Source organism: Leptonychotes weddellii, chromosome 2 (assembly GCF_054177405.1).
Source record: "Leptonychotes weddellii isolate Sample4059 chromosome 2, ASM5417740v2, whole genome shotgun sequence".
In the NCBI taxonomy this organism is placed as follows: Eukaryota; Metazoa; Chordata; class Mammalia; order Carnivora; family Phocidae; genus Leptonychotes; species Leptonychotes weddellii.
In genome coordinates this window covers 58,574,280-58,594,060 of record NC_138370.1, presented here as the reverse complement: position 1 = coordinate 58,594,060, position 19,781 = coordinate 58,574,280, and the positions used below count along the sequence as shown (strand labels likewise).

At 39.0% G+C, this 19,781-nt stretch overlaps 1 protein-coding gene across 1 annotated transcript; it reads left to right on the top strand.

Moving 5' to 3' along the window:
* Positions 1–9,934: 9,934 nt before the first annotated feature.
* Positions 9,935–10,501, top strand: LOC102739186 (reactive intermediate imine deaminase A; the record flags this gene model as incomplete). The annotated part of the gene is given in 2 exon segments (XM_031027731.2): positions 9,935–10,076; positions 10,079–10,501. Coding segments are annotated over 2 exon segments (405 nt in total), but the record flags the coding sequence as incomplete, so codon positions are not given.
* Positions 10,502–19,781: the final 9,280 nt, after the last annotated feature.

The following is a 19,781-nucleotide window of genomic DNA, read 5'->3' as shown; positions in this document are numbered from 1 at the left end:
ATTTGTTCCATTTCTTTGAAAAAAGTGGGTGGTATTTTGGTAAGGATTGCATTGAATGTGTAGATTGCTTTAGGTAGCATTGACATCTTCACAATATCTGTTCTTCCAATCCATGAGCATGGAACATTTTTCCATAATTATTGTTAATTCTTTGGTATATATAATTCCAGACTTTTCTGTGCCAAAAAAAAAAGAACGAAATCTAACACTATATTGTTTTGAATCACAATATTCTAACAACTTTCATCTAACAAATATACTTGTACAACAGTATCTTTTCAAATGGCTGCATACTATCCCACTGCATTGATACACATTAATTTATTTAACAAATTGCCACTGGTTTATGAATACAGATAGATATCTCCTTGTTCTCTTATTATAAACGGCAGTTAAAGAATATATCTGGTGATATTTGCACATCTCTTTATTTCCTTAAGAAAATTTATATTTTAAAACACTAGATTTTTCTATACTTTTTCCTATTTGTTTAAAAAAGAGAGAAAGAGTAAGACAAAGAATCATAGAATCTTTAAAAGTTATTTGGCATATTAAGGGGGACCTGGGTGACTCAGATGGTTAAGCGGCCAACTCTTGATTGCAGCTCAGGTCATGATCTCAGGGTCATGAGATCGAGCCCCACATGGGGCTCCGTGCTCAGAACAGAGCCTGCTTGGGATTCTCTCTCTCCCTCTCCTTCTGCCCCTCCCCTACTCATGCTCGCACTCTCTCTCTCTTTCTCAAATGAATAAATAAATAAAATCTTTTTTTGAAAAGTTATTTGGCATATTTGAGTATGGCTATGTTTTATGATTATGATTTATTTGCACTCTTTGAGGCATATATTTTCAAAAGGTCATTGATATTGGTTACCAATAAATTCATACGCATTCATTTAGAAAAGCAGTACAGGCGAAAGAGAGATGAGAAAGAAACCATATACAGAAAGAGGAGAGTAACTGTGTAAGGAAGAGGCCATGGCTTAATTTTCAGTTAATTTTAATATTTTGACAACCAAGGTAAAAAAGTAAACATTGTAGGTGAGGAAATTCTTGCTGTGTGATAAAAAAGAATCACACCAATTCAAGAGAGTCAGACTTTCCTCTGGTACTCAGGATAAAGTAATGTATCCCATGTATCTTTATATAGAGACATTGATCAATAAAATTTTTTCATCCAACATTTCTTCTTTATAAAGCCAAGGGCACAATATTAAATCTCATTTCAGGAGAAACATTTTTTTTAAAAGATTTTATTTATTTATTTGAGAGAGAATGAGAGAGAGCACATGAGATGGGGGAGGGTCAGAGGGAGAAGCAGACTCCCTGCTGAGCAGGGAGCCCGATGCGGGACTCGATCCAGGGACTCCAGGATCATGACCTGAGCCGAAGGCAGTTGCTTAACCAACTGAGCCACCCAGGCGCCCCAGGAGAAACATTTTTATAGGGAAGCTAATATAAGCCAAGTAGATGTCTTTTGATCTAAGTTGCTGCAATGATTGAATCTAGAGGACCTCATCATGATGGTCCCATAAATGGTTTCTTTCCAACATCTCTCCCTTTGATCATAAATCAGCAGGACTTCACTAGCTGGGGACTCCAGAACTGCCTGACAGCAGGATCCACTTTTACCTTAATTCTTTAATTTGTTCAAAATCCTACATAACCACTAAGGTGAGTCCCATAGAGCAAGATGTAGATGATTGAGCCTGGAAATCTTTTAGGGCAGCTATTTTGTCAATGAGCTGCTTTAACCATAGAGGAATCTCAGGATAGCTTGAATAGAATGAAGGTTGCCAACTCAAAAGCCCTAGTCGTCACCAAGTATGCCATGGGGCCCCGTGTAAACAGTGACAGATTGGGATGCTTACCTAAAGACATTCACATACTACAAAGCAGAGGATCACAGGGGAAGGAAGGAAAAAATGAAATGAGAAGAAACCAGAGAGGGAGACAAACCATAAGAGGCTCTTAATTATTGGAAACAAACAGGGTTGCTGGAGTGGAGGGGGGTGGGAGGGATAAGGTGACTGGATGATGGACACTGGGGAGGGTATGTGCTATGGTGAATGCTGTGAATTGTGTAAGACTGATGAATCACACACCTGTACCCCTGAAACAAGTAATACATTATATGTTAATAATAATTTTAAAAAAGACATTCACATATAAAAATACAAAAACCATGTGGCAGCCTGCAGAATTTGGCCTGCAGGCAGCCAGTAGGGACCCTCGGTGACAATAACTGATTTGGAGCAGCAATGCTTCCTATTAAGCCAACCAGAATGAGTTCACTGTGAAATGTACAGCCAAGTTACTGTATAAAAATACTTAAAATATTCACTATTTGAATGTTGGGCTTCATTAGCCAAGAAAACTTAGTGTAGTTCTCTTAACAGTAGTAGGCAATCAGGATGACAGGGCTTCTCCTAATCCATGATAGTCTCACCACATCATCAGTGTAGAGAACCTCTTTGTTTTTCTATTTGTTATAACAAAAGGATGTGAATCCAATTAACCTAAATAATAATAACAAGATTGTCAGTTTATACTGATGAGAAGAGAGAGTAGAATATTGCTTTCATTTATCTCCATCTGAAATGGAGCAGAACACCATCTTATCCAGAACACCATCTTATCCATTCTGACAGGAGTATTATGAAGCATTCCTATGCACTAGAAAGGTCCCTGACCTAGGTTGTCTGGCTGGGTCAGTCAGTAGAGCATGGGACCATTGATCTCAGGGTCCTGAATTCGAGCCCCATGCTGAGTGTAGAGATAACTTAAAAATAAAATCTTTAAAGAAAAAAAAAAAAAGGTCCCTGCTCCATTGTGGCTTTCTTAACTCCTTAATTTAGCCATTCTTTGACATAGACAGTCAAACTGAAAGACAGCAATATTGACAAACAGAATAAATTTAAGGAAGAAATTTTGACTTCTAACTTTAAGGTCAAAGCAAATATTTCTCGAAAATGACCCATGGGGAAATAATCTTTGAATAAAGATGGCTTAGTTTTTTGCAGAGTTGAATCCAAGCATTCCATCCCATTCTTTCAACACTCAAGTTAACAAATGAGTCATTAAACATGTGACTTATTTTTTTTAATTGTTAAAATTTTCTTTAAACTGAATTAAAGTAAGTCCTAGCCAACTTAGTACACCCTGATGCTTCTATACTACCTTTTTGAAAAAGAATAAATAAACTCACAGGAAAAGAAAAACACCTATTAACATAAGACTTTCCTTATCTTTACCTTTGCCTCTACCCAAATTTTATTGAAGCTGACTCACTTGGCTCCATGGATGGAAAAGCACCACTGTCTCTTCCTCCAAGAGCAGAAAGGGAGGAACCTCCAGCCATAAATTGTGAATGTTCTCCCTCCCTCAAATTCTGGGACAGCAGGAGGAAATGGGATGGGGGAGTGGAAGAGAGATGGTAACTAATGGTGACGGTAGGGACAAATGCCACTTAGTGAGCCCTGGCCGCCATTAATGGCTTAGGAATATTTAGTGCCTTGTTGTGTCTCCAGCTGTGAGTTTCAGCCACAATCCTGAGATAACAGGAAAAGTCAGACTCCACATTCTCTTCATATGCAATAGACATTAAAGTCAGCCTGAAATTTATGCCTTAAATTTTCCATGCTACCATAGCAGAAAAGATTTTTTGCCATTTGGAAATATGTTCCAGAGCAGTTTCCAAGTCAGAATAAATAAAACCATTTGCCTTTGGATACTTGATATTTTATAGTTTCAAATTTGCTGTTTTCAGCCAACCTGAGGGGTGAAAAACTCTAATTCATCTGGATAGAGAAACAGCATAACCAACCAGTTTCTCATAGTGAGCTGTTGTATGGACTTCTCTGACCGGGATGTTGGAGATGGAGCCAGCCGATGGCTAAGAATGAAGACAGCCCATTCCCATGAAAGGAGTGCACAGTGCAGATCAAGTTCCCCCTGAATATCTGAGCACTGTCCCTGAATAAGTATGTATATCAGAATGAATCAACTCTAATACACTGGTTACAAGCTTGGGCTTCAGAGTCAAATGCCTGAGCTGTTGGTCCATCTCAAACCCATGTTAACTCTGTGAACCTGAGACAGTTGCAGAACTTTCTGAGCCTCTGTGCCATCATCCCTAAAATGGTGTTTCATGGGTAGCTGTGAAGCCAATACACGGTCATGCAAATGCAAGGCTTGTGTTGTACTTAAACAGTTGTTCTTACTAAATTTCACATTACATTCTAACAGAATTAGAATGGATTCTTTCAAAGGCTTTAGAAGGAAGAGGAGGTGCAGAAGGGGTGGAGGGAGAGAAGACTTTTAAGGAAATATTTGACAGACTAACTTCTGATCAGTAATTTTATCATTTACTGCACATACTGCCCCATCTTCTGGGTGACTATTCTCCACTGCTGGATTGAGCTTCCCAACGTGGGGTTTTGTTTTTGTTTTGTTTGTTTGTTTGTTGTTTGTTTTTGGTTTGGGTTTTGTTTTTTTGGACACCACATCATTTTTGGTGTGATATTGCTTTTTTTAAAGATTTTATTTATTTATTTATTTGAGAGAGAGAGAGCAAGCACATGAGCAATGGGGAGGGGCAAGGGGAGAGAGAGAGGGAGAAGCCGACTCCCCGCTGATCAGAAAGCCTGATGCGGGACTCAATCCCAGGACCCTGAGATCATGACCTGAGCCGAAGGCAGATGGTTAACCAAGTGAGCCACCCAGCGCCCCTAATATTGCCTTTTTTAAAGTCATATTACCATGTGACATTTATCCAGATTGTTTTGTCCATGGGAACCACTGAGACCAATAGTTTTTTAAATACATACGCTTTTTTGTGATGTGCTGTAAATGAGAAAATCACAAACATTCAGATCACAAAATTTTACATAAAAACAATATGTGGAAAGGCCTCCTATACCTAAATGCTTTTACTTCCAACTCACTCCCTGTAACAGCACTAGAATAAAGGGAAATCTTTTCACTGAAATAAAAATTAGAAAGCAAATTTACATTTTTAAAAATTTAAGTAAAAAGAAGAATTTGTTCAATTTTCAAATTCTTGTTAAAGTAGCAAAAGTCTTTGAATTCCGGTTATTTTATATGATAAGGCAACTCTGAGAAAGTAATGTAGGCATGTTCTATGGACTGAAGTTGCAGCCCTAATCCCCATTGTGATGCTATTTAGAGATAGTAACTGTGGGAGATAATTAGGTTTAGATGAGGTCATGAAAATTGGGCGCCCATGATGGGATTAGTGCCCTTATAAGAAGAGACACAAAAGAGTTTGCTCTCTCTCCTCCCCAACCATGTGAGGACACCAGAAAGAAGGCAGCCAATCTACAAGCCAAGAAAGTCCTCAACCAGAAACTGACCATGCTGTCAACATGATCTTGAACTTCTAGCCTCCAAAACTGTGAGAAATAAGCTTCTGTTGTTTAAGCCACCCAGTATATGGTATTTTGTTATGGCAGTCCAAGCTGACTAAAACAGCATTCTACATATTTTTATTATCACCAAAAGTTTTGGAGTATGTTGAAATAAATGTCTACATTGTTACAGAAATAAAGCTATTATTTTGAATGGACTCCATGGACATTTTAAAAGAGGTTGTAAGATTAAAAAAAAAACCAATTCTGGAATTATTTACATAGATCTGACTAAAAAGAAATAATTGTTTACTGCTAACTCCTTTGCTGAGGCACATACAAGTTGTACGGACCCAGCAAAACCTCCTCAAACTGAACATACTGCTAAAAGGGAAAGGAGAATCCCAATCTAAAGAGATTAATTCAAAATTCACTTGCCATATTGGTTGACAAATAATTTCAATTTAAATATAAGTTTATACTTTTCTCATTACCATGAAAGACTCAAGTAAAAACACCAACATGGTAAAACTGAACAGTCAGGATAATTGCCCCTTTAATCAGAATGCATGAGATTTATGCTGAGCCACTTACTGAGCACCTTGGATTAATTCCTTAACTTTCTGGACTTCGGGGTCCTCATCTGTAAAAATGGGAATGACAATAATAATACCTGTATCACTGAATTGGGAGGATTTTAGAAAAGTGCTTGGTTTATGGCAAACTCTCAACTCATATTTAACGGCCTATCTGAATATTGAATTCAGTTCATAAATAATGTTGGTCCAAAAGACTAAGCATAGACTCCAAAAAACTCCCCAAAAATTAACAAATCATTTTTTTATTCAGACCTACTGAATATTCAGTACGACTGTTAGAGGAAAAAATTACCTCTACACCATGAAAACAGTAAATTCTATGGCATCATATGAGAATTTTTTATAGCATACATTTATTCATCCACAGTTTTGTATGAGAGTGGAAGAAATTTAGAGAAAAGATGTTTAATGTTCATATGTAATTAGTTTTGTCAGAATACAGAAGTAATTAAAATATAATTTTTATACAAGTTTTATAAAATACAAATCTTTCCAATGGTCATAAATCTGTTTTCATTATAGACTTAAAGTTTGTTTGTTTTTAATTCAGACAAATAAGATTTGATTTAATAATAAAAGTTTTAATTGTTCTATCAAGGTAATATCTGACATTCCAACCACATTGCTTTCAAGAATTTCTGCCTTTTAACTACTGGGTACTTACCCCAAAGATACAAATGTAACCCGAAGGGGCACCTGCACCCCAATGTTTATAGCAGTAATATCCACAATAGCCAAACTATGGAAAGAGCCCAGATGTCTATCGACAGATGAATGGGTAAGGAAGATGTGGTGTATACAATGGAATAAAAAAAAAAAAGAAATCTTGCCATTTGCAATGACATGGATGGAACTGGAGGGTATTATGTTGAGCGAAATTAGTCAGTCAGAGAAAGAAAATTATCATATGGTTTCACTCATATGTGGAATATAAGAAATAGCCAGAGGATTATAGGGGAAGGAAGGGAAAAACTAAATGGAATGAAATCAGAGAGGGAGACAAACTATGAGAGACTCTTAACTATGGGAAACAAACTGAGAGTTGTTTGAGAGGAGGTGGGTAGGGGTATGGGGTAACTGGGTGATGGGCATTAAGGAGGGCACATGATATGATAAGCACTGGAGGTTATATGCAACTGACGAATTACTGAACTCTACATCTGAAATTAATGATGTACTGTATGTTGAATAATTGAATTTAAATTTTAAAAAAAGGAAAATTAAAAAGAGCACCTGCACAGGCAAAGGCTTGTTCATTCCCCCAGATGATGAATGTAGAACCCTTGATTGCCTCAGCTAATTCCGTGATGCTTTCCAGTACCGCTCATGGCCAGTCTCACCTCTGCTCCAATTGGATGGTGACCTGGACCCAGCAATGGTCATTCAGCATATCTCCTGCTCTTCCTCACCTCAACTAGACACACTTTCTGGGGAGACTCCAAGACATAGGGGGAAAGTACACAGGTGAAGGGAGAAACCAGACAAATTCAGTCCATATAATTTAAAGATCCCTTGCCCTTGACAATGGATTTGTCATCTTCTCCTTGTACTCACATACATACATACCTGCATATAAACTGTCTTCGAGAAAAACCACATGATGTTCAGTTTTTTTATGACTTCTTCCTTCTTTGTCCAAGGCCCTCCTCTATCACTTACAGCCCAGGAAAAACACAAACTAAGGTTCCTATGTCCCCACCGTTCCAACCCACCACCACCCAGATCCACTTGATATCCCAAGGGGCCTCAGTGCACAGTGGGGAGAAGCCAGTCCACATTCCCATGCTCTGATCACATTCCCCTCAATGGTGCCCCTTGGCCTACAGCCGCAGGGGTGAACAACTGGAGTTCAAGTGAGGTTCAGGTGACCCATTTGGGGAAGATGCCTGAGCAGCCATTAAAAGCAGGCTTGGGGCATGAAAGCAAGCCCTGCATTTCCACAGGGAATCCCGTGGTCCCCAAGAGCCTGGAGTGGGTGTGGGAGTGGGGAAGGCAGAAGAACGGAAGCTTCTGGTTTGCGGGTGGTCCAGCCCAATGAAGCAGTGGTATCTAGAGGAAGGGGCACCCAGAGCGGGGGGTCCAGTCGCCCAGCTCTAAGGGTGGTACTGCCCCACTGTAAAATTCTTATTAAGGAACCATAACAAAATGTATTTAACTATTTAGTTACTTCCAGTAAGAAACCTGGTTCTCTCTGTATCTGACGTAAATTACTTGGAAAAAAATCAGACTCACGAATTTAGTGACAAGTAATTTTCTGTAAAAAAAAAAAAACCCTGAAGACTTCAGCAGAAAAAAATTTCCCCCCCTGGTCAAGTGGGTTTCTGACAGACAGAGACTAAAATAACAAAAAGATGTCTGGAGAACAGATTACAAGAACATGAATGCAACAAAGCGTGCTTCTTGAAAAACAAAATATTGGAAATCCATTCTAACCAGTATTTGTTTATAAGAGATACAGTTATATTTGTCTGCAATGAATTGGTTCAAGTTCAAGTCCCATGATTGGGCTCAGACATCCAGCAGATGTCCTCACATGGAAGTAAGCCTCAAAAGGATAGTTTATGCAACTATAAGGTGTCACAGGAACATAAAGCAATGCTGTCTGCCAAGGGGTTCCTTCAATTCATTTCACCTCACACCCTTGTTCAAACTTCACTAACATGTAAGTTTGTCATGTGGAAATAAAAGGAAATCTTCCAGAGAAAAATCTGACCATCTCCTGCCAAGCTAATTCCCTACTAGATTTGTTTATATGCGTTTGCAGCTGACTAAAAGGCACTTTTTTATTTCTTTCAGAGAGCAGAGCTTCTTCTTTTGGAAAAAAAAAACAATCTGAAAATGGTTTTTATAAATTAACAAGATCTTTTTATTGCCTTGGGTCAGTAACAAACTTGAGAGATTTGTTTATATGTTTCTCTTATTACGTTCTTCAATAAAATTCACAAACCAGACAGGAAGCTTAGCTTCATTAACGCATGACAAAGGGAAAAGTGTCATACCTGAAACAAACTTGGGAAAGCGTCCAAAATGCAATATAATTTTGCAATGTATTACAGTGACAGTAAAAGACAAAAACTAGGTTTGATTTAAAGTCACAACAGCAACACAGACTGATATTTCACACAGAAAATTTACTTATCTTCAGAAGGAGAAATAGAGAGAAGGACCGAGTTTTCAAAGAGAAAAATGATCAGAAATTATCTTTAAACTCCATCTGGACGTGCATATTTCTTGTGTCTGACATTAATTCCAGCTGAAATTTAAATGAATCTTACCAGAAAATTGGCAACATAGAGACATGAGAATGAAGTATAAAATATTAGGTGTTTGATTTGTGCAGGAATTTGACTTGTTCTGAGACTGAAAAAGATATATTACTTAAAAAAGTATTAAAGAGTTAGTGAGCAGGTCTATTTGTATGGAGAAGGGATTATGTCAAACTGCTTAGGAAAAGAATCAGGTGTATGCTTTAAGGAATTAGGATTTGTCGAAAGGGTCTTAGGTAGCAGTTGTTATGCTGAAATGAGACAAAATGCACAATGCCCTGAGAATTGCAGAACCAGACCTCATCAGTGCCCTTCCCAGGCTGTCAGCACCTTGACTCTCAGCCAGAACTGCTCTTTTGGAAGGTAAAGCACACACACCAAGGAGGAATCTCAACTGCAGATATCATCCTCCCCCACCCATATCCTGATACCCCAAAATATGTCCCTTTCACAAATAGAAACTTCTGCCCCGGGAAAAAGCCACTCAGGCAAACTTGAAAGAGTAAGTGGCTGCAAAACAACAGTTTTTGTCAATGAATAATTATTTCCAATAAACTCTGGTTAATAATTATCCTCTATATCTGTATCCTTCTTTTACAAGCAATAGTCTGTCCAGTTAGTCCAGAGAGGTGCTAGCGGAGGCAATGTAAGGGATTATTCTCTTGGAGGGGCAGGTGGCAAGATAGAAGGGCTATCTTTGATCTTTGATCAGAAAGGTGATCAGCACTGCGAAAGCCCCGGGGACCACTGGTTCCTGCAGTCAAGCCGGGTGAGTCGACCGGACCATTTACATTTCAGCACAGCGAGGCGTGGACCCCTCCTGTGGATAGCTGGTACCGGGGGGCCAGCAGAAGAAGCCAAACAAGCTCTTACAAACATGGGTGAAATTCCGTCAGCTGCAGGCTGTGACTTCACCAATGCGGTAAAAACAATTGTTTTGCTGGCTGACGTGAATGACTCCAAGACTGCCGATGAAATGGACAAACAGCCCTTCAAGAGTCGTTTTTCTGTAAGAGCTGCTCACCAGCTTGCTGCTTTGCCCAAAGGAGGCCACGTGGGGACTGAAGCAGTGGCTGACCAAGGACCTTTCACGACGGCATCGCTCTAAGTGGGTTCGGCAGTATTTAGCCTGGAGTTCTAATAATGTTTTTAAATTAACAACTTAATTTTTACAATCGATGTTGGAAAGTGTACGACTGACTAAAACATTGGAAGTTTTTATGGAAATACCATATAATAAGGGGACTTGAGCATGAATTGATGATCAGATGACAAATCCATGTACCAGCATTACAAATCACGCTGACACACGCTCATGTTACCGCATGTGGGAAAGGAGACACTCGTTACGTACTTACCCAAATAAATAAAAGTAAAGGGAAATAACATGTAGGAGAAATGAGTCACTGTTTCTGATAAATAAGAGCACACCTAATTCAATTAAATCCTATTAATTTAATGAGGCAAAATATTTAGCTCTCACATCAGCTATATAATTCTGCTTTTAACTTGAGGAAAATTAAAGTGTTGAAGTTTGAATGGTAGAGGTAAAGGAGAAGAAAGTGGACCAAAATTTTAATAGGTCATATTTTTCTAATGGAAATAAAATAGACATGCAGATTTAAATAAATGAATGAATGGACGGATGGATGGATGGATGGATGGATGAATGAAAGCAATAGTCTTCGGCTTCTGGCCAAGATGGAAAAACAGATCAGATTTATCCTCCTGTCTAGAGCAACAAAGAATACCAAATGAAATATTTGGAACAATGGTTTTAAAGACACTGAACCTCAGACAGCGAAGGACAGTGATCCCTAAGAGATAATAAATAACACTGGGACTATCCCAGTTTACTGCTTCAAGAGTTTCCAGACCCTGATGCAGGAAGGCCCAGACTGAGGGCAAGGTGTCCCTGAGTTAGGGACATGCAAACGAGACTCTGGGGAGACAAAGGAGGCTAGAACTGGCAACGTAGAAAGTTAAAGCTACCTGGTGAGAGAAATCTGGGAATGTGCAGATGGTCCTCCGCAAGTACTCAGCCAAGTACTGACCAGCACCTGCATGTGGGAAACAGTGTGAGGGCAGGGAAAGAACCACCCCGAAGGATTAGAGGGAACAGCACTTGCTACACTCTCAGGACCTGGAGCAGTGTCTGCTCCCACCAACCAGAGTGCAACCCTTCCTAATGCATGGGGCATCAGAGGGGATTTGCCTCCGTCTAGGGGAAAAATCAGCCTTAGACTATCTGCTCCTTTGATCCTACAAGACCCGAAGGAATCCAAATCCAGGCAGTAAAAATTGTTAGATCAAAGTACGCACATTTTACATTTTGATATACCACTACCTATTTGGCCCCTAAAAAGTTTGTCAACTTACAGTGTCCATTTTTTTTTTTTTCAGAGTTGCCATCAAGGGATTTACTTATTTGTCAATCTGATGAGTGAAAATATTCATCTTCATGGCTTAACTCTCTTGTTCTTTTTTTTTTTTTAAAGATTTATTTATTTATTTGAGAGAGCGAGAATGAGAGAGAGTACATGAGAGGGGGGAGGGTCAAAGGGAGAAGCAGACTCCTCGCCGAGCAGGGAGCCCGATGCGGGACTCGATCCAGGGACTCCAGGATCATGACCTGAGCCGAAGGATGTTGCTTAACCAACTGAGCCACCCAGGCACCCCAACTCTCTTGTTCTTTATCAAGTCTTTAATCTGACTTGGGCTACCCCCATGAATTGCTGGCTCTTACTACACCCTACTGACAGCCCTGCACCTCGCTCAGTCCGGTCCTTATGGTCTAAACCTCATGCCAAGACACACGTGTATCAGGGGCCCTGTTTGTAGGACAGCCGCCCTCTCCTATGAAAGAGAATTCAGATTCCAGCTACTGGCATTTTCTTCTATTTCTCAAACAAAAGGCAATCCAGTTGACCCTTGAACAACACAGGTTTGAACTGCCTGGATCCACTTACATATGGATTTTTTTTTAAAAAATACAATACAATACTGTATATGTATTTTCCCTTCCTTATGAGTTTTTTTCTTTTCTCTAGCTTACTTTTTTGTACTAATACAGTATATAATACATACAACATACAAAATATGTGTTAATCAACTATTTATGCTATCGGTAAGGCTTCCTGTCAACAGTAGGCTATAAGTTAGTAAAGTTTTGGGGGAGTCAAAAGTTATAGTGGACGGAGTTGGTATCACTAACCCCCATGTTGTTCAAAGGCCAATTGTATATTAAAAGTTCACCTTACTGGATTTAAGTTCTATTTTACTAGTGGGTTCAGAATAAAATAATGCATAAGAATGTGTCCTTCAGAGGCTGATAGACTTGAACTCAAATGTCTTCTTATAAGTTACTAATTTCGCCCAATTTCACGCTAAGCAAGATAAGTTGATTTCCCTTAATTTGTTTCCTCATCTGAAAAATGAAAAGGTTAATATATACTTTTGAAGGGTTTTTTGTGAGGCATAAGGGAAATAATAAAGGGAATGTCATTATGGAAACAATTAGTGAAGATATGTGTTCCTCAATTAAGAGATCACCCCGTGTGTTCTAACTTTAAAAAGTAAACTATAATCAATTTATACTGAAATTGCCTTCATTAAACTTTGAAGAATTTCAGAATAAGAAACAAAGGTGCTGGTAGGAAAATCAGCAATTGATTGTTGGCTTTATAAAATTTTATTTCACTGGCAAACTTAAGGACAACCAAACAAGTTACAAAGTTACAAAAAGTTACAAAGATCACCCCCAAAATAAACCACTTGATCACAAGAAAAAAAAGCACTGTCACTGTGGTAGTTTTCTTACCTCTGCTGTAACAAATTACCACAAATTTAGTGGCTTAAAACAACACGAAAACACGAATTTATTTTCTGATAGATCTGGAATTTAGCAGTCTGAAAAAAAATTACAGAGGATTAAAATCCAGATATTGGCAGGGCTGGCATTCCTTGGATGTCCGAGGAGAGAATCCTGTTCCAAGCCTTTCCAGCTTGTAGAGGCTGCCACGTGGCTTGGCTTCTAGCTGCTTCACTCCAGCTACATGCTTCCATAGCCATTCAACACTGATCTCCCGCCTCCCTCCTATAAGGACCCTGGTGATGACATCAGATGCACCTGATAATTCAGGATGATCTCACCTTGAGATCTTCCATTTATCGCATCCGCAAAGTCCTTTTGCCATATGAGGTAACATTCACAAGTTCCAGGGGTTAGGACGTGGACATCTGGTGGGGGGAGGAATTTTTCAGCCTGCCACAGTAAACAATGCAAACACACTTACAATTCAGGCACCTACATAAAGAACACTCCACTGAATCATGCAAATCAACAGATTATGAACCACTGATCCTTCAACGTTTCTTCTTCCATAAAACTTGCCCGACTCCCTTCAGTAAGTTGAGGACTTTTGTGTTCAAGGCTGACTATGTGTGTGATAGCATGTGTAGCAAACAACAAAAGAAATCTTGGTAGAGCATCCACCGTGTGCCATGCACTGTTAGGGCACTGGGGATACAGCAGGGAGCAAATCAAAACCTCTGCCTCCACGGAGCTCTCATTCTAGCAGAGGGAGAGCAGTGTTCCAGGAACTTTTTAAGTGCCACCAGCAAGGTTTGTCTTGGTTGAAAGGTAGTGAGGTTCACACATTCTGTATTACTTTACTTTAAAGATCTGGAAAATATTAAATTTATGACTTCCAAGGTAACTGCCTGACAAGGGCTAGCACAAAAATATTAGGACTTACTGTAAAAAATAAAATAACCGTACATTTGAAGAGGTGAACTGTTGAATACTCTGGTCAAGGGTAGAAAAAAAAATTCAAAATTTGAATGAATTCCAGAAGCAATGAAGAGTTGGCTGCAGGTTAAATAGACTGCATTATGAGGAAGAGAAACTATTAGCGCCTTTTGTTTCCATTTTATAACTCAGTTTAAGGTACAAGCAGACTCTTAAGATATAAACAGAGTATTTTGTGTGAAGGTGTAAAACTTAAAACAGGAAAACAGAGAATCCTATGTCCTCTGGTTACTTGAAACTCACATTTGGTTGATGTAAAATGGTTAACTAAAAAAAAAAAAAAACACAGTTAAAGGAAAAGATGAGAGGCTGACTCAACGGGATGATTAGCTTCTTGGTACAAAACAACTTTAGTTTATTATTATCCTATTATATTTTCCAATAACCCTTGTCCTCTTTCTCTTAATAGCCTATCTCCCTTGAGCTTTCTCCTCCTATTTAGTGCTCCTTGATTAGGGTTGCGTGTTGTTTTTTTTTTGGTTTCGTTTGTTTTATTTTTTTACTTATCTGCATGAAATTATATAGAGAGGCATTAAGTAGCATCTTAGCTATCCTCTGTGCCTCATCAAGAAACCAAAAAAGAACAACTGTTTTGTTTTTAAGATTTTTATTTATTTGACAGAGAGAGACACAGCGAGAGAGGGAACACAAGCAGGGGGAGTGGGAGAGGGAGAAGCAGGCTTCCCGCCGAGCAGGGAGCCCGATGCGGGACTCGATCCCAGGACCCTGGGATCATGACCTGAGCCGAAGGCAGACGCTTAACGACTGAGCCACTCAGGCACCCAGAACAACTGTTTTCAGCATATCAAAGTTTAAAAGTTTTTCTAGAAAAAGTAAATCCCCCTTCAAGCCCTCAAGAAAACCTTCGGCTGAGTTGACAGAGAGGACCTGTAAAGAAGGTGCCTGGGTGGCCCAATTAGTTAAGTGCCTTCAGCTCAGGCCATGATCTCAGCGTCCTGGGATTCAGCTTCCCAGTAGGCTCCCTGCTTCTCCCTCTCCCTTTGCCCCTCCCCCTGCTAGTGTGCTCTTTCTCTCTCTCTTTCTCAAATAAATAAAATCTTCACACACACACACAGAGAATGAGCCACACCTGAAGGCAGCATGTGAGCAATCATCAGTGGAATCAATACGTGTATCAGGGTTTAATAGGGGAACCAAGACTACAATGACTAATATGAAATGAGGGCTTCATTTAGGGATTGAAATTTAATTGTGGGAGAAGCTGGGGAAAGAAAACTCCAGAAGGGGGTAGGTGGAGAATCAGAGAAGCATCCCTAACCAGGAACAACAGGGAGAGCTGGTGAAGAAATCTATGCCAGCCTGCTGCATCTGCATCTGCTGGCCAGGCCCAAGTTGTTACAGGTCAGCTAGGTCAGGGGCAGCGGAAAAAATCTCGCCGCAGAGCTGGACAAATCAAGGAAAAACTAGAACCCATGAAGACCAACCGGGACTCACAAAATCTCTACCTTCCAAATCTTGTACCCATCTCTGCTGTGCCCAACCCTCGCCCAGAATCATACAGGAAAGGCGATTCCAGTGCAATTTTCTCTCATGTATTTAATTTATTCGATCTTATTTCCCATGTCTATTATACATAAATTCTTTTTTTTTTTTTAAAGATTTTATTTATTTATTTGAGAGAGAGAGAATGAGAGACAGAGAGCAGGAGAGGGAGGAGGGTCAGAGGGAGAAGCAGGCTCCCAAGGAGCAGGGAGCCCGATGCGGGACTCGATCCCGGGACTCCAGGATCATGACCTGAGCCGAAGGCAGTCGCTTAACCAACTGAGCCACCCAGGCGCCCTTATACATAAATTCTTATTTGGACCCCTTTCCTATCCTAACATCCCCCAAATCCTCCAAATGAATGCTTCCAAACAGTAGTACATGTAAGAATCACCTGGGAATCTTCTTAAGAAGTAGATTCCAATTCAGTAGAGCCAGGATGGCTCGAGATTCTGTATGTTTGACGTGCCCTGTCCTTAAAAAATGACATTTAACCCTCACACATGGAAAATGCCATGGTGGCAGTTTTTACACCATGTTCCATGGAGCCCCCGGATCCCCAGGGGTGCCTGACAGCCCACAGGTTGGTGGGGGAAGGTCAGGTTTGGCCGATGCATCATCTGACGCTGCTCCACTTTTATCTGTTTTAGATATTGGAACTTCATGGAAAAATCTCATTTGCAAAAAAATATACATGATTTCCCTGGCTTAAAAACAACAACAAAACCTAAAAATCTTTTGAATTTGAAGGCTCACGAACCTAATTGCAAAACTATCTTGGCATGTTTCTGAAGAAAAAAGTAAATGAATACTCCATTCTGCTTATCTGCCCTACACTATAAAACAAATTACAAAAACCAAATTTTCCTCAGTACTTAACTGAGAGATTAACAACAGATTAACTGACTTCCCATCGTAACCTCGAGCTAATCACTAAACTTCTTAGAGATTTTATTTCTGTATCTATGTTCAAGGCAATTCAACAAATATTCATTGAGTGCTAAGTATGTTACAGATGCAGTGTCCAAGGATACAAAAGGATTAAGTCACAGTTTCAGTTTTCAAAGAGATTTGTTTTCTATTAGGAAGAATAAAATGATTTTACTATAAAACATGAGAGTGAGAAGAGAACCATGAAAAGTACAAATATGAGCACCGGGGTGGCTCAGTCGGTTAAGCATCTGCCTTCAGCCCAGGTCATGATCCCGGGGTCCTGGGATCAAGTTCCGCATCGAGCCTGCTTCTCTCCCTCTCTCTCTCTCTCTCTCTCTCTCTCTCGTGAATAAATAAATAAATAAAATCTTAAAAAAAAAAAAAGAAAAGTACAAATGTTCAGGAGTTAGGAGAGAAATTGTCTCCATTTGGGATGACCAGGGGCTCCTAGTCCAGTTGCCTCCCGACAATGAGCATCTCCGTGCAGGGGTTCTAGGAGGTGGCCCTCACAGGGGGAGGACTGACCTGGCAGCCCTTATAGTTGCAAGCTGTTGACTTCACTGTCTGTACACCTAGCCTGAGGATCATCTCATATAGACAGCATATAAAGGCACTGAGAAATTTGTTGGACTGCAATATGCTTTTAAAAATAACTTTTTCATGCCTGAATTTTTTTCCATTTGTAGTACTTTCTTAAAATGATTTTTCCTTTTACTTTTTTAAATTTTATTTTATTATGTTATGTTAATCACCATACATTACATCATTAGCTTTTGATGTAGTGTTCCATTCAAGGTAATAATATTAGCTCTGAACAAACAACACAGTGCTTAGAAAAAAATGTATTCATAAGTCCCTTTACAAAGTACTTCTATCATACATTGCCTCCATGAACTAAGAATTAAATAACATGTTAGCTTTTGTATTACCAACAAATGTAAAAATAATTCACTAGCCTGCTGAATATTAGTTATTGTGAAAACAGTAAAATAAAATCTTAAGAAAGTATGTTCAAGCTCTTGATTGCATTGCAAATGTGGTAACTAAGTGTGAACAAAAGTCCAGCAATACTGAACTTTCGTCCTTCTCAATGGTGTGATGATAATTTCACTGAGGGAAACATCCTTCAATTTGCATCCTTGACCAGGACAAATGAGTACATTGAGGCAAAATATCATGATCCCTATCAAAGCCTTTTCTCTCTAGGGGCTTATACTGTCATAGAGAAAAATGAATGTAAATTCCTCATGAATTGCAGACACATTACATATTTCATAAGACTTAAAAGAAGCAAGAAATACTTCTTTTTTTGTTGAAATTGTAGCCTGATCATTACAATCTTCTTTTTCATGTATTACACTATTCAAAGGGATAATTATGCTTTCTTTGTAAAAAAAAAAAAAAGTATGGAAGACAACAAAAAAATTACCTTCTGTGGCTGTGTAATAGTTTTGCCATTCTCAACTACTGAAGTAGGTCACAGAGCTGGGAGGAAATGGAGGAGGAGGCTGGTAACTGATCAATTTAATCTAATAGTCTTGATTATTTAATCAATATAATTTTGTTTGGTATATGAAAAGTCACCAGAAAAATTTAATCGAAGTATAAAAAGCTTCTGTAATTTAAATTTAGGAGAAAACTGGGAGAGGGACGTCATCTTTCATTGTTTTCTTTTTTTATTTACTTACAATTTACATACAATAAATTGCACAGATTTTAGGCTTGCTGAGTTTTGAGAAATGTATCCATACAGTAACTGAAATGCAAACACATATAACTGTGTTCAAAAGGGCTTCGCATTTAGTCTGTTATTATTATTTTCTTGAAATGCTCAATAACTTTATCTTTGAACTTGTGTTCTGTAAGTCGAGTCTGATTGGACAAAGGAGCAGTGGTGTGCGTCTGCTGTTCCTTGTCTCCCCATTCACACATGGGCTTTACAATGCCCCACGAGGACAGAATTCCAGAGGACAAATGATGAGTGAGGGTCCAGTGAGACTCAGTGTGAGGTCAGCATGTCACCTCTGGGAATGAATAAGCATGGGCACCACTTTCCATTGCAGTCAGAACTTGCTTCAAACACAGAAAGAAAGCAATGGGGTTCGAAGAAACGTTAAGGAACCTTAACCTATCCTTTGCTAGTTGTGTTACTTCCCTGTATTGTCAATCACTTATGCTGAAAATGATGATATAAAAGAAAAGGGAAAGATAGGGCCGAGCGTAACCCATAGTTCCTTTACCCTTCAGACCCCCCATTAAGCAGAAGGGACAAAGCATTGGCAGAATGTTCATGTATCAGGCCATGAAATAAAAACAGTTTTATGAGTTTTGTTCAGCACATTCACTGTTTGGATAAGAACAAAATACATATGTATGCATGAGCCACAAAATATGAATTGTGTAATTTCAGTTATTCTGCATACAAGATAAATGTTCTTACAGTTGCATTTAAAACTAGCATTGCACAATATAAGGATGAACAATAAATTTTAATATTTAATATTAAATTTAAATATAACAGTTTTAATTTTTAATTTTTCTTTGTTGAGAACAACATTGAATAACAAGTTAAAAATGCCATCACGATTCAAAAGACTTTGGAAGGAAGAAAAAGCTTTATATCTTACTACCTTTAACGACATTTTTTCCTGCTTTATGAACAATGCCCCCCATTTTCATTTTGCACTGGGCTATTCAAATAATGTGGCCAACCCTGCTGTATATAAATGGAATCTTACAATGTGGCTTCCTTGTGTCCTTTTTTTTTTTTTAGGTAAACGTGAAGTGTTATGAGATTCATCCATGTTATTATATGTGGCAGCACTTCATTTCTTCCTATAGTTGAGCAGCATTTCATTATATGACTACCATTCCCCCTGTTGATGGACGTTTGTATTATTTCAAGTTTAGAGCTATTAAGAATAAAGGTGCCAGGGGTGCCTGGACGGCTCAATAGGTTAAGCATTTGCCTTCGGCTCAGGTCAAGATCTCAGGGTCCTGGGATCAAGCCCCATCTCTGGCTCCCTGCTCAGAGAAGAGTCTGCTTCTCCTTCCGCCCCCTTCCCCACTCGTGCTCTCTCTCGCTCTCTTTCTCTCAAATAAATAAATAAAATCTTTTTAAAATATTTTTTAAAAAAGAATAAAGGTGCCATGAACACGCTTGTATAGGTCTTTTTGTGAAAATATGTTTCATTTCTCCTAGGTAATAGGAGTAGAATTCCTAGATCATAAAAAAATTGTGACAGATACAGAAGAAAAGCATTTGACAAAATAGTAAAAAAGATTATTTATACTACTTCCTA